A 13,432-nucleotide genomic window follows, 5' to 3' on the forward strand; every position below is an offset into this window, starting at 1 on the left:
GAGGTTTGGGGAATTTTTAATGTATCATACTGAATAAATTTTAAACATGTTGCATTTTTGATTCCTCAAATTATAAATTCAATTACTTTTCTTTTATCTTATAAAATAATGGTCGAGAAAAAGAAGGAAAATATTAACTAAATGTATTTGATATTTGATATTATTTGCTTATACAAAAATATTTTTGCTTTGATGAGAATTTTACTTTTCTTTCAGTTATGTAATGAAATGTCCCGTTGAAATAACATTTTTAAGAGACATAATTTTAGACAAATTTATGGTTCTCTTCTATAATTTAAATAAATCAAATGAAATAAAAATAGTTTATAGCTTTCAAAGAACAATACTTAAATATTTGCTTTCCATTCATGGTTAAGTTTTAATATACAGCGTGGTTATAATTAAAGTTCCACTTTGAAATTATCATAAAATTAAAACTACTGGATCAAATGTTATCAAACTTGTTAATAGTTTAAAGAAGACCATGTAAAATTCTTTTCTACCAAAAAAGTTTTAAAAAATTACCATCGGGGGTAAATGGCACTATTTAAAATATTGTTAAACAAAATTGGACATGAAGATGTCGGTTTAAAATGTGTTTAATCGTGTCTGAAACGGAACTGTAGGATTATGCAAAACCACAATGGCTTATAACTGGCTTACAGCAGGAAGAAGCAAATGATTTATGCACATGCGCTTTGCACGTCCTGTGATTTTATGTATAAAATTGAGCTTGTTTGTCAGAGTTCTCATTGTTACGAATTCACAATGTCTCTAAACTTGCAAAATCATGTTTTTCTCGTTAATTTTTGTTATGAATGCGATGGCAATGAAACGTGTGCTTTGCAAATGTAATGAGAAGAATATGCCGAGGGCTAATGACAATGCAGGGTTTGAGGAAAATGATGCCAAAGTTTGAAGTCACGGGGTTGTTATCTGTTGCACCTGGGTGGAGAAGTAAACCTGCTTCTGTGGAAACCGATGAGCTTGTTGAGTCAGCAGTGGAGGAAGCAACAATGGAAAGTATACACGGTATGTGCTGTCACACGTCGAATGGACGTACCATTGAATACGGTATACAAAATTATTCGTAGACTGCTGCAGTTCTACCCATACAAAATCTAACATGTTCAAAAACTTCAACTTAACGATCCTGATGCAAAAACATCTTTCACTTTGAAATTCCTTGCACAGATGGAAGTGGACGAACAATGACCATGTAAAATTTTGTGAACAGATAAGACCTACTTTTGCATAAATGGCGATGTCAACATCCATAATTGCAGAATTTGAGTCAAACAAATTCTTTATGTTACCTACCCATTTCCATTGTATTCTCCTAAAGTCACCGTTTGGTTGTTGTATGACGGCTAGTTTCATAATTGGACCATTTTTCTTTGAAGAGCGGTCGACAGCTGGACTTGTTGCATGCTTCTTGCAGCGATTGAAGCAGCATTTCCCGCAGGAACGGATTATAGGCCGAAGTTTCTCCACTTCTGGGCCATCCGCTCATCAAATCTCAACCCCTGTGACTTCTGACTACGGGTCTCATAAACACTGCTTTGAAATCCATGTGATAATCTAAACAATTTGGTGGAATTCAAAGATGTGATACACCAATATTTCAGTAGCATTCCTCCAGAAATGCTAAACGCTACTGTTGAGAATGCAGTAATGCGATTTAATTTCCTTTCAGAAAATGTTTGAATACGTTTTGTTATATGTTTCAGAAAAATATTATATACATTTTGAACCGATGTATTCATGTACCAATTTGTTTAACAATATTGCAAAAGCACCATTTACCTCTGCAGGTGAGTTTTTGAACTTTTTTTGGCTGAAAATGAATTCTCATGACCTCATTTAAACTATTACCAAGTTTTATATCATTTGGTGCAGTAGTTTTAATTTTTTGACCATTTCAAAGTGGAATTTTAATTGTAATCCCTCTGTATAATAATAATATCTACACAACCACTAAATGGGAAAAATGAATTGATTTTTATTTACTGATAGTATTTTGGGAAAATTTCAAAGAGTTGTTCTACCAAAATATGATCAAAGTTTAGGAAATTTAATTAGATCAAGTTCGAAAACATATCACAAATTAATTATGTTCAGAAACATTCTTCCAGAATGCTCCTGGGAGAAATAGTTTCCACAGAAAGAGAAACAAACCTGGGAAAGAAAAGTAATTTTAATTCCGCCAAATATACCCTTTTAAAGAAATTAAATAAGATCGATTCGACAAGAAAAAAAGAATGGCATTATAAGTTATATAGAGAGCGATTTCCTTATAAGTCTAACAAAAACAAAGTAAGGAGAAAGGAACAGTAGCAAAATTATACAGAAAAAAAAAACTGATGAGTCTCTTTTGTTAAAATTTAAATTTGCTTTGAGTAAATTTTCCTTATAAAATATGATGCAATATTTTATTTATAATTTATTATACTTGCGAAGAAAACGGATTTCATTAAAAAGCTTCACAAATAATATTTGTTTTAATAGCAAATCGAAAATGTATTGTGTTGTGATAAACAAAAGTTGGTACAGTCAAAGAGATTATGAAAAAATCACTCCGAAATTAATAAAATTTGAGTGCAGATTCAGTGAATAAATTAACATTTATTTCATTTTATTCTATTTAAAATTTAAAAAAAAATGGTATTTAATATTAAGAATTTGGAAAATATAAAATTTTTTTTAGTTATGAATAGTCATAACTCAAAAATTTACTCATCAATTCAAAAGAGATTACCAGATATATAATATTTTATAAATATTATGATATAAGATTTCTCATTAATACAATGAAAATACTTTTACTTTTACAATCGAAATTGGTGAAAAACTCTTTGTCAAAAATTGTATCTTTTCATCATAGAACTTCTATTAACTACATTTTAAAAATCAATTTATGGGGGTTTCAGCATTTAATATTTTAAGATTATTAATTTAACCTATTATTCATTCAAGGAAAAAGTGGACTGTCTTCCATCTTCTGAGATTGAAATAAAAAAAAAAAAAATGGATTGATTTGAAGTTATAAACCAGCACCGCAGCCTCAAACATATTTTATTAAAATTCCAATGTTGCAAAAAAAGTATTTATAATATAAATGATAATAATTATCATTCTTTAAATCTGTTTATTTACTCTCCCAATAAATATTTTGCATAAATTGATAATATTCAAAATAAATACAATTCTGTTTCATCTGCTCAGCGTCCAATTTCATTTATCGGGAAAATTATAAACTTCAAACATGTAATGAAAAATGTTCTCATTTTTTAAAGAAAATTTCTAAGATTTATTTTGCATTTTATATGGAAAAAAACGGATATGTCAGCAAGGATTTCATCATTCTGGGTTTCAAATAATGGGCAAATGATGACGAAATTATATTAATATGATCTATAAATAATAAATTCTCATTTGATAGCAAACAAGGATTATTTTCATGCTGATATATATATATATATATATATATATATATATATCTGTGTGTGTGTGTTTAATGATATTTTTAAATGTAATTTTATCCTAATTAATTTCCAAAGTTTTATCTTAATTCAACCCATATTAAATTCATTCTAAAATGTTTTCTTATTTCCTGATCCAATTCCACTTTTTTTTATTTAATTAATGCAACAGAAGGTCTGTAAAATTGTTGAGATGGTCATGGTGCCATACTCGGAGTAAAGGGATAACAGATCTATCATTATAACATAATCCTTTAAAAGATCTCTATAATTTCCTTCAATAGATCAACACGCGTAAAGAAATCCCTATCACAATCTCACAGTATATAATCATGTGGATAAATATTTCATTTGTTCGTCTTTCTTTTCGCACTTGTGTCATTCTATGTTGATGTGCCTCATCGCTTCTGCTTGTACATAAATTATGTTTCCCGGTATGCAATTATGAATGGTTGAAAGAAAGATTCAATATCAAAAATTTTGGGAAATTCTTGAAGTAAATTTCAGGAAGTTTTCAAATGTCTAATTTTTAGGAATCTATATTGAAATGCCTATGATTGTTACAGAAATGCCATTGACATAAACAATTCTTTTCAATAGATAATGCATATCAGTGAGCGGGAGTAGACAGAAAAAAGACTATAATAGATACCTTTACGCATTGTTGAATCGAACAAAGCCATTTCTCTTGTGATTTTCAACAACAGAATCGCTTCTTCAGAAATTTTCAGGAATAGAATTTGGAAGGGCTTTTTTTGCATGCTGCATTTCGGGAAAACACTGTTATTGCGAAATGTCAGCGAAAAAGAATAGCATCTTCACAGAGACAACAAACTACATTGGAAGCATAAAATATCTATTCGACGCTTAGAGCCAAAGTGTTTATGTAAATGAATGGAAATTTCAAGGAATGAGGGTGATATAAAGAATCTAGGTGAACTGATATTGTAATGATATATCAGGCAGGAGTAGGCTTCATCTATCAGACAGGAGTAGAGTCTACCGAACAGAACATAATTGTTTTGTTTTTCAGCAGATTTCCTTAAATTAGAATATATATATATATATATATATATATATATATATATATATATATATATATATATATATATATATATATATGTGTGTGTGTGTGTGTGTGTGTGTGTGTGTGTGTGTGTGTGTGTGTGTGTGTGTGTGTGTGTGTGTGTGTGTGTGTGTGTGTGTGTGTGTGTGTGTGTGTGTGTGTGTGTTTAGTTTCACAATGTTTGTAGGAGTATACAATATTTATTGTTGTTGAATTGTTTGTGCAGATATAGAAATTGTCTCCAGATAGATTCTAGAACATGCAAAACATAATAATCCATGTAAAAAATAACCTGTGTCTATATTAAAGCCGCACAAATCTGAATACTATTTGCCCTGAATCTTTTTGATGGTAATTACGAATTGGGAATTGAAATCCCTTTGGAATCATAGGAATGCGGTAAGCCTTAACTTTGAAAGATTCTATCTAGATTATTCAACATTATTCATTTTTCTACCACAAGAGGTGGTTGGTTTATATTTCACAACATGAGAATTAGAAATTTGTTTTTCAATTGCAATATGTGTAATTGCATCTCTGACAGATATAGTGAATTCACATTTTATTATCCGTTTAAGCTGCTTCCACAAAAGTGTCGACGCGACTGTTTCATTTCGAATGTTAGACTGCATAATATTGTTGAATTCGTAGACGTCTTTGTTCTTGCTGCAAGAATAGCTCTTTCTGTCAGGCAATCGGGTTTTTATAATTAATCCGAATATTAGTAAATACGTTTGCAGCGAATTTCAATTCTTTGTCGTCAATGTTGTTCGGTCTTCCAGTTTTGATTCTTTTGACGTCACTAAATTACAGAAGTTATGAGGCAATAAAAGTATTCTTGGTGTCAGATCAAATGACATTATTTCGTTCTGAATTTCTAGCAATTGTGATAAGAATATCTGAAGATATTAATCATTTTGCAATTGGAAACCAATATATGTGGTTAATTTCGACGTTTCTACGTGTCACCGCCAAATAGTATATTTCAGGCATGCAATTATTTCGCCTGCTGATGTCTATCGAGGAATAACATGTAATAGCTGCCTGAAATCTTCTGCAATCTTAATGCATTTGAAAATGGTCTGATGTTTCCACGAAAATCTTGCGGTGATGAATCAAGAGCATCAAGCGATTTTTTGCCCGCCATTGTGCATTCAAAATACAAAAAATAAGTTTGCATTTCAGCAATATTTTCTTATGCCAAATTCTTTGGAAATACTGCACATGAGAGTTCCAATGAATTGTATGTTAACTGGCTATTTCAAAGCAGAATGAGCAGTTCTTCCACCTGGTAGTTATGTCGCAGCTAAGGCAACGCAACAGTTAAGTCAATATGATTTTGTTATTAAATTGTGGTCAGAATAAATCTAATTGGGAACATTTTACCATTTTCTTCTGTCACATCTAAGAACAAGATTCCTCTTATTCTTTTATTGGCAAGTTTGTATCAGTTCATCATAAATGCCTATTTGGGCAAGCGTTAATTTAGAAATATCTGATTGTACATAAGACAAAATATCTATAATGTTTAATTTTTTCCATGATGCAATTGGTCATTGAATGAAGCAGAGACAGATCGATTAGGAGATGGCATTCACAATTGATTGAGGAATTTGTTCGTGATTTCTAAGCATAAATATTTAATATTTATCAATGCTCTGTTGTAGATTTCTACTATGAGATCCATATTCATATTTAAATTTCCCTTGTGTACTCTTCAGAATATATTTTCAGCTACCTGTGATTTCTATTTTTTCCATAACTCTGTTGGAAATGAAAGAAGACAGCAAGCAGTCAATATGATTGTAAACAATGCAGGGAATTTGATTTGGATGTGACATGTTGCAAGGGTCATGAGTGCATATATCCCAGTATCGGCCGTTCTCCAATAAAGTCCTGAATGCACAGCGGAAAGTTGCATGTATAGAACACCGATGACAACTCTCAATTGCCAGGTAGATGATGGGCCGGACACTTTTACTAACGACATGCGAAAAAAGAAATTTTCATCTTGATTAGGTTATGAAATATACAATCTCGATATAGTAGTTTCTTTGAATATGTGGTTGACCGTTGACTCGCTCTACTACTCGCCGTTTAAATGATTTTCCATTCGAATTAACTCCTGGGGGGCACCTTAAAATGAGGATGAAATGCGTCTGGCATGGTGGTTGAATCTCACCACCGTGGAGGGTACACAAATAGGTGGGGGATCTGACTCCTCCCATCGATGACGGGACGTACTTCCTTTGGGGAAGGTTGTACCGTGGCAGGTGATGACCCTTAGGACTCAACCACAGTTCCCGCCAGTGTTGCTGTTGCTGCGGTCCAGTCATTCAATTTTATGGTTTAAATCCATGTGCCTTCGTGGCGGGTCGGAAAGTCAGATGGCTGACTTTCCATCTGAATTACATGTTTAATAGTTATACAATTCTAAATACAGTAAAGCTTTGCAATGGCTGAAATCGTGTGCAACATTTGCATTTTTGCAGAATTTATTATTGAAAAATTATTATTTTTTTCTATTTTTAAACTTACTTAAGCTTTAAATTTTAACTATTCCTAACATAGATCAATCGACACAAATTCAATGATAAACGGAATATTTCAGATTGCTTTAATGAATCCATCAGGAGGTTTCAATTTCATGATATAATTTTAATCCAACTGAAATCAAACGACACAGCTAAATTACACTGCCAATTGCTCTGTAAAAAAAAGTAAAAGAAAACGAAATGAAAAAATAAGAAGAAAAAACTATATTCACGTAAAAAATACGATGGTAAAAGATACAATTTGAATTACAAATTAATGAAATACTTAAATCATAATAAGAATGAAATCTATGAAAATTTAACAATGTAATCGGAAACACTGAAAAGGAATCGTTAAATATTTAGATCAGCGTGTATTAGTTTTACGTCCAGTAGATGGCGCTGTTTTCAAAAAGTAATTTTTGTTAACCTGTCTTAGGTAACGTCTATATAAAACCATGTGTCTGAAACCATGCGCGTATTCCAGTGTAGTGCTGTATCAAAATATCAAAGGTATAGAGAAAGAGCATACGGAGAATAAAGATATCGAATAAACGAACTTTTACATATTTTTATTTCTATAGTTAAGCGTCTTTTTTTTTATTTCTACAAGGTTAACCAACCAAAGTGAAACAAGAATTTTTTCCCTAAATATGGCATTTAGACATATATTTCCGAGTACAAAGTGGCATTAAATACGTTGGATTTTGCTTTTGTGAAGGTTAACCGTAAAGAAAAAAAATGAAAAATATTAAATTTTTATTCAGTTTTTAAGGGGTAAAAGTGCGATTTATAAAAATGTTTATATTACTTTCGTTAATGCATGTACAGATTTCAAGATTTAAAAGATAAAATTTACTTTTAGAAGATATGCTTTTATTTCTAAATTTATAAGTACTTATCACAAGTGTAGCTGAAAACATGTATTTTTGATATTATTGTATAGTTATATAGTTAAGTATAGTTATTCAGTGTATAAAAAATAACGTATGCAAATATTAGCATAGTAATGCAACATTCAATCATCACGGCTGAAGAGAAATTCGCTACTGACACATAACGTCGTTCACTTTGACAGATCATTTGTTACAACTTAGACGTAATAAAGAAGGGTAGATAAACTTGAGAAATTGAACATTTTAAGGTATGTCAAATAAGTACAGCAACCCTGAAGAAGGAAACATTTGCTAGCAATTATGTAAGTGACATTAAACTTTGCAAAAAAAAATAATAACATACTTCATTAAGGAGGTATATTTTGGAATTCGGATCACTTATTCGTAATATAATCATGGCGCAGCTACATGGGTATCTAATTTTTATTAGAGGAATATAACTTCACATAGGAATCGAAATGCTCATTATGAACATGTTTTGTGATAACATTATTTACTGTATTATTTCAGAATTATTTTTTAAAAAAAATTATTGTAAATTCAAAATAAATTATTTTTCTTTAATTCCGCCGTAAAAAAAGATTTATTATAATACTTGTATTATCCATGAAAGTTGCTGCGAAGAATGCGTTCAGATATGAAAAAGTGATATAAATCGATAATTTGACCTATCAACATCTTGGTGAATTATATACGCATACTCGCGTAACTTTGAGAGAATATAGATAAATGTAAGAAACATATTTTATTAATTAGACTTTCACATGGGAGGGTTGTAAAAAATTACTTACTGAAATATTATATATATATATATATATATATATATATATATATATATATATATATAAATATAAAATAGTATTTTAATAGTATTAAATCTTAATTCTCTAATAACCGATTTATTCTATTTCCATATATGCGGAGCCATCTCGTTGTCAATTTAAAAAAAATATCATTATTTCATTATTACAAACTATATATTCGAGTTAAAAAATATGTACAGAACCATATGTATAAGTCCTATTTGTTTAGAGTATTTATTTTAACATTTAGCTGTATTTGAATTGAGATCATTATATTTGAACTGAGGCTTGATGATAAACTCTCGACTTCGGAGGCTAGAGAGTTCAAGGTTTAAAACTCTATTCCGCCGTAGAATCCTGAGTAATTGGGCTTGGGTGTGCGGTAAATCCATAGAGGCCAAATTTAGAGAAGGCGATGCATACTCATTTGACCAATATTCAGAATAAACTAGAGGTTGTTTCCAAACTAAAAGTTAATGTAACTCAATTAAATAAGAACTTTAGGAAATTATCCAAATAAATTAAACATATATCGGATTTTCCAAAACTTATGGCATTAATGTTTATTCGAACGATTTGCAAACTTTTTTTCGTTCTCCCTTCGTCTTTTAATGAGTTGTTTTCCTTAGAAGATAAAATTTAAACTGCTAATTCTGAGAACTAATTACAAAAATAAACATAGGACGGCCAGTCAAATTGTTTTTAAACCAAGTCATTGCAATAACAGATAGAAAAATCACTCGTATTCTGTACAATTACATTGTCTGGAGTTGTTTCATTTTTATATTGTATAGAAATGTATTTTTAGTACTATACGATAGAATTAATTTAAAAAAATAATTTTATTTTATTTTAAATTGAATGTAACTTGAATTCATAATATAAAACTAACACTAGGGAATGTATTATTATTTGTTTTTCATTTTTCAGTGCTTTTCGGGCTTGGATTATTGGCTCTTTGCGTATCCGGTATGTGTGTCATGTCTTCAGCGTTACTCTTAGTGGGATTATGCGCAGTAAGTAATTTTAAAATAAAGTTACAATTTCCTATTATTTTCTCAAATTTATAGCCAATGCTTATATATACAAAAAAGGTTTTAATTACTTTAAATAATGGTTTATCTTTGATTAATTGTCATGCATTATTGTGCTGTTTTATCTTTTAAAAATAATATGTCATTTCTTGAGTTTTAAATAAATTAAAAATTAAACAAAATCCATTGCAAAATGCATTGTTGACGATGTTTAGATATGTACTGCTAAATATGGCAGGAAATAGAATCTTAGAACTGCCAATAAAAACATCTTCATTAATGCTCAAATTTAACCAAGAAAAAGTCTGAAAATTTTAGATTTTGGTGATAAATTCGAAGGATTTGATTGTAAAATTTTCACACATTATTTATTTTCAAGAAAATTTTAGTATTGATCATAAGTCCAGTTAAGAATTCAAAATGTGAGAAAACTATTTAAGAGTAATTTTATTGGCTTAAATTGTTGAACGAGTCATCCAAATTGCGATTATGAATAAATATTTTATCTAAAATTAATTCTATTCTGATTAAAAAGTATTAATTTTATTCAACTGATTTTATTAGCTAATTTTCTCCTAATCTTAGATTAAAATTTGTACTGATAATTGTAGTAAAACTTTTCCCTTAGGGTGTTTTTTAAATATTTTTTATATTATAGTTATTATTTCTCATATTTTTGACTTAAAACGAAACTGAAATTAATACTTTCTCTTTACTGATTCTCACATTGATTGGAAATGTCCAATACTGGAATTCTAAGTCTTTATAAATATTATTAAATTCAATAATGCAAGATAAAGCATCTATTAATCCACGGTATTTACAGAAAAATAGTTCAGTGCTTGAAATATGTTAGTAAAAATTTTAGCATTATTAAAGATGACTGAACAATAACAATCGAAGCAAAAATAAATTACTCTTATGAAAAGAAAAATCAATTTTTCTATAACATGCAAATGTTAAGAAAAATGGAATGCTATTAAAAGATAATTTATTGCGCGAAGAAATAATTATCTGTATATAAAAAAAGATGAAAAGAGGAGGAAAGAAACCTTAGAAGATCTAAAAAAACTGTCATTGTGTGACTAATAAGTATCATTACCAAGATAAAAGAATTAAATGGGTATCTTGAAGACGTTTAAAATCAATCAAGATATCAAGTAGTAAAGAATGGCTGAAAAAATCTTTAGAATAACAAAGTAATACCTTTGCTTTAAATTCCATGAAAAATGCTGATTTTATTAAAGTAAATATTTTAAACACATTTTTAAAAATTTTAAAAAGGAATAGAATATTTAAATATTGTAATATAATGTTAATAATAATATAGAACAAATTTATTTTCTTTTTTTGTTCACATATTCCTTTATAAGTCAGTTTGTAAAATATTCAAAAGAATATGAAAATAATATCGGAATGTTATATATTGCTTACACATATTCATATAAATGAATATTTTTGTTTATGCTGTAATTCTTCTGTCATTTTTTTAAGAATATATATATTTTTTATAAGATAAATTGTAACTAATCTCAATAGGCAATTTGTATGCCTAATAAGTTGTCTCCACAGACGACATTACTTAAGGTTGTGATGTCAGTGTTTGACTGGATGTGTAAGGCATGCTGTTTTTTATTATATGTGTAATTACTTATAGGCGTATTAAAAATACTTTTTATTTAGTTCAAAAGTAGCATTTAGAAAGTGCTAATGGATCTTTAATACTTTCATTCAACTTGATTGATTTCATTTTTGAAAAGCTGGAATTCTTTAATTCATTCTTTATCCGATTACAATTATGTCGTTTTTAAGAAAATTCTTCTATAATTGCAAACCTGAGATAGTTTGGTCTTTTAATAATTGCATAATTTACCTGACAGTTAAGCAATTAATTTATTTAATTTTCTTATTCCATAAGAGTTAGCCTTTGATATTAAATGTGAGAAAATATTAATTTCAGAATTTTTTTACCTTTGATAATATTTAATTATAATAAAGGATTAATACGACTTAGAGCAATTGAAATTAGGATTAATAAATAAACTTTTTATTTAAAAGTAAATTTTAAATAGTTCGCTTTTTCTTTCAAACTGCAATTTAAGTGTACAAATGTTTCAACATGTAACCATTAATAATTTTGAAATCATTATTTGTAAATAACTTCTAATATATTTGTAACTAAGCGAAAAATTCCTTACATATATATATATATATATATATATATATATATGTGTGTGTGTGTGTGTGTGTGTGTGTGTGTGTGTGTGTGTGTGTGTGTGTGTGTAAGGAATTTTTCTAAAAAATTACAAAATCTCAGATAAGAGAGCGAAACTTTATCAATTCTACTGAAATATTTATGACGAGTCCCTAATGCTTTTGTTGTTAATGAAAGTTGGACTTAAATGGGAATTCTAAATCTCGCGACAAAATTGAGATTACGATGTACCCAAGCATTGTTAAAGATGAAATTACTCGTATACTGTATTTCTCTCGAAGGAGAGAACAGATTGAAGGGATGTGGATTGATGGGAAATAACTGCTTATTCTGCTTAAATGATCTTTATAAATTGAAATGCATACATAATAAAAACGCTCAAATCCTCATCTTAAATTGTATATCTGCCGAGTAAGCGCAATTTTTCTCCACTAAGAAAAAAAAGAAATTAGAAAAAAAAAATTTAAATATAAATGCTGAAATACAATTAATTTAAAACAGACGTTTTATAATAATCAACTTTAGTTTCGGCAATTAAAGATTTCCCCTATTTATTTCCTGAATCTCTGAATTCATTAAAGTTGTTCTGCGTATATATTGATGACGAAATTCTCTCTCTCTCTCTCTCTCTATATATATATATATATATATATATATTTCCTTTCCCAAACATAAGAAGCCTATAAAATTCTACATCAGACTGGTTCATTGAATCATTTTACAACTGCATTTAATTCAGCATTTCATTTAAATAATTCAAGGAAATGCAAAATATTATTAGAATTCATTGATGGCATTCTTGCTTTGTCATCGAAATTCCATTCAATTAGAAGAAATAAAATAAAAAAAGAAGTCAAGATGATGGAAACCGGTAACTATCAATGCTTAATCACTAGAACCATTGTTAAATATAAATTAAAATAGTGTTAATAGAAATTAAATAGAAATTCAAATTATTGTTAAATTGTTTTGACTTGTATACGTGTAGAAATTTTAATATATTCCAAGATTATTATATCAGAAGAATAGTTTTTCCTTATCTTGAAATTTAGTAAAATAACCTTTCTAGCGAAATCATTACAATTTCTGCAGCATATCATATTTGCAAGATTTTTCAAATTTATTTTGAAATATTTTTTTGAATTTCTTTTATTTGAAGAAATGATGTAAGAAAATTGAAATTGATTTATCAAAACATTCAATCGTATGCTTTCGCCTGTGTTAATTGCTTTATTTGGACATTGCTTCCGAAGTGGGATTCTCATTTCTGTTTTATTCCATAGTATATCGGCTTTGTAAATTGGGACAACAATAATTTGTAGTAGCCTGATATCATGAAATTCATCTCTTTCTGTCGCATCAAATAGAACTTTGGGATTTTTTTTTCCTAAATTATTGCAAA

At 28.9% G+C, this 13,432-nt stretch overlaps 1 protein-coding gene across 2 annotated transcripts in view; it reads left to right on the forward strand.

The window, feature by feature from the left end:
- LOC129961658 (uncharacterized) overlaps positions 1-13,432 on the forward strand; it is a 95,839-nt gene that overhangs the window by 56,049 nt on the left and 26,358 nt on the right. For both annotated transcript variants that reach the window (XM_056075184.1, XM_056075185.1), the window contains exon 3: positions 9,712-9,797. In XM_056075184.1, coding sequence (XP_055931159.1) covers positions 9,712-9,797 — 86 coding nt within the window. The remainder of the gene's footprint in view (positions 1-9,711; positions 9,798-13,432) is intronic.

The sequence above is a fragment of the Argiope bruennichi genome, chromosome 2 (genome assembly GCF_947563725.1).
Source record: "Argiope bruennichi chromosome 2, qqArgBrue1.1, whole genome shotgun sequence".
NCBI classification, from domain to species: Eukaryota; Metazoa; Arthropoda; class Arachnida; order Araneae; family Araneidae; genus Argiope; species Argiope bruennichi.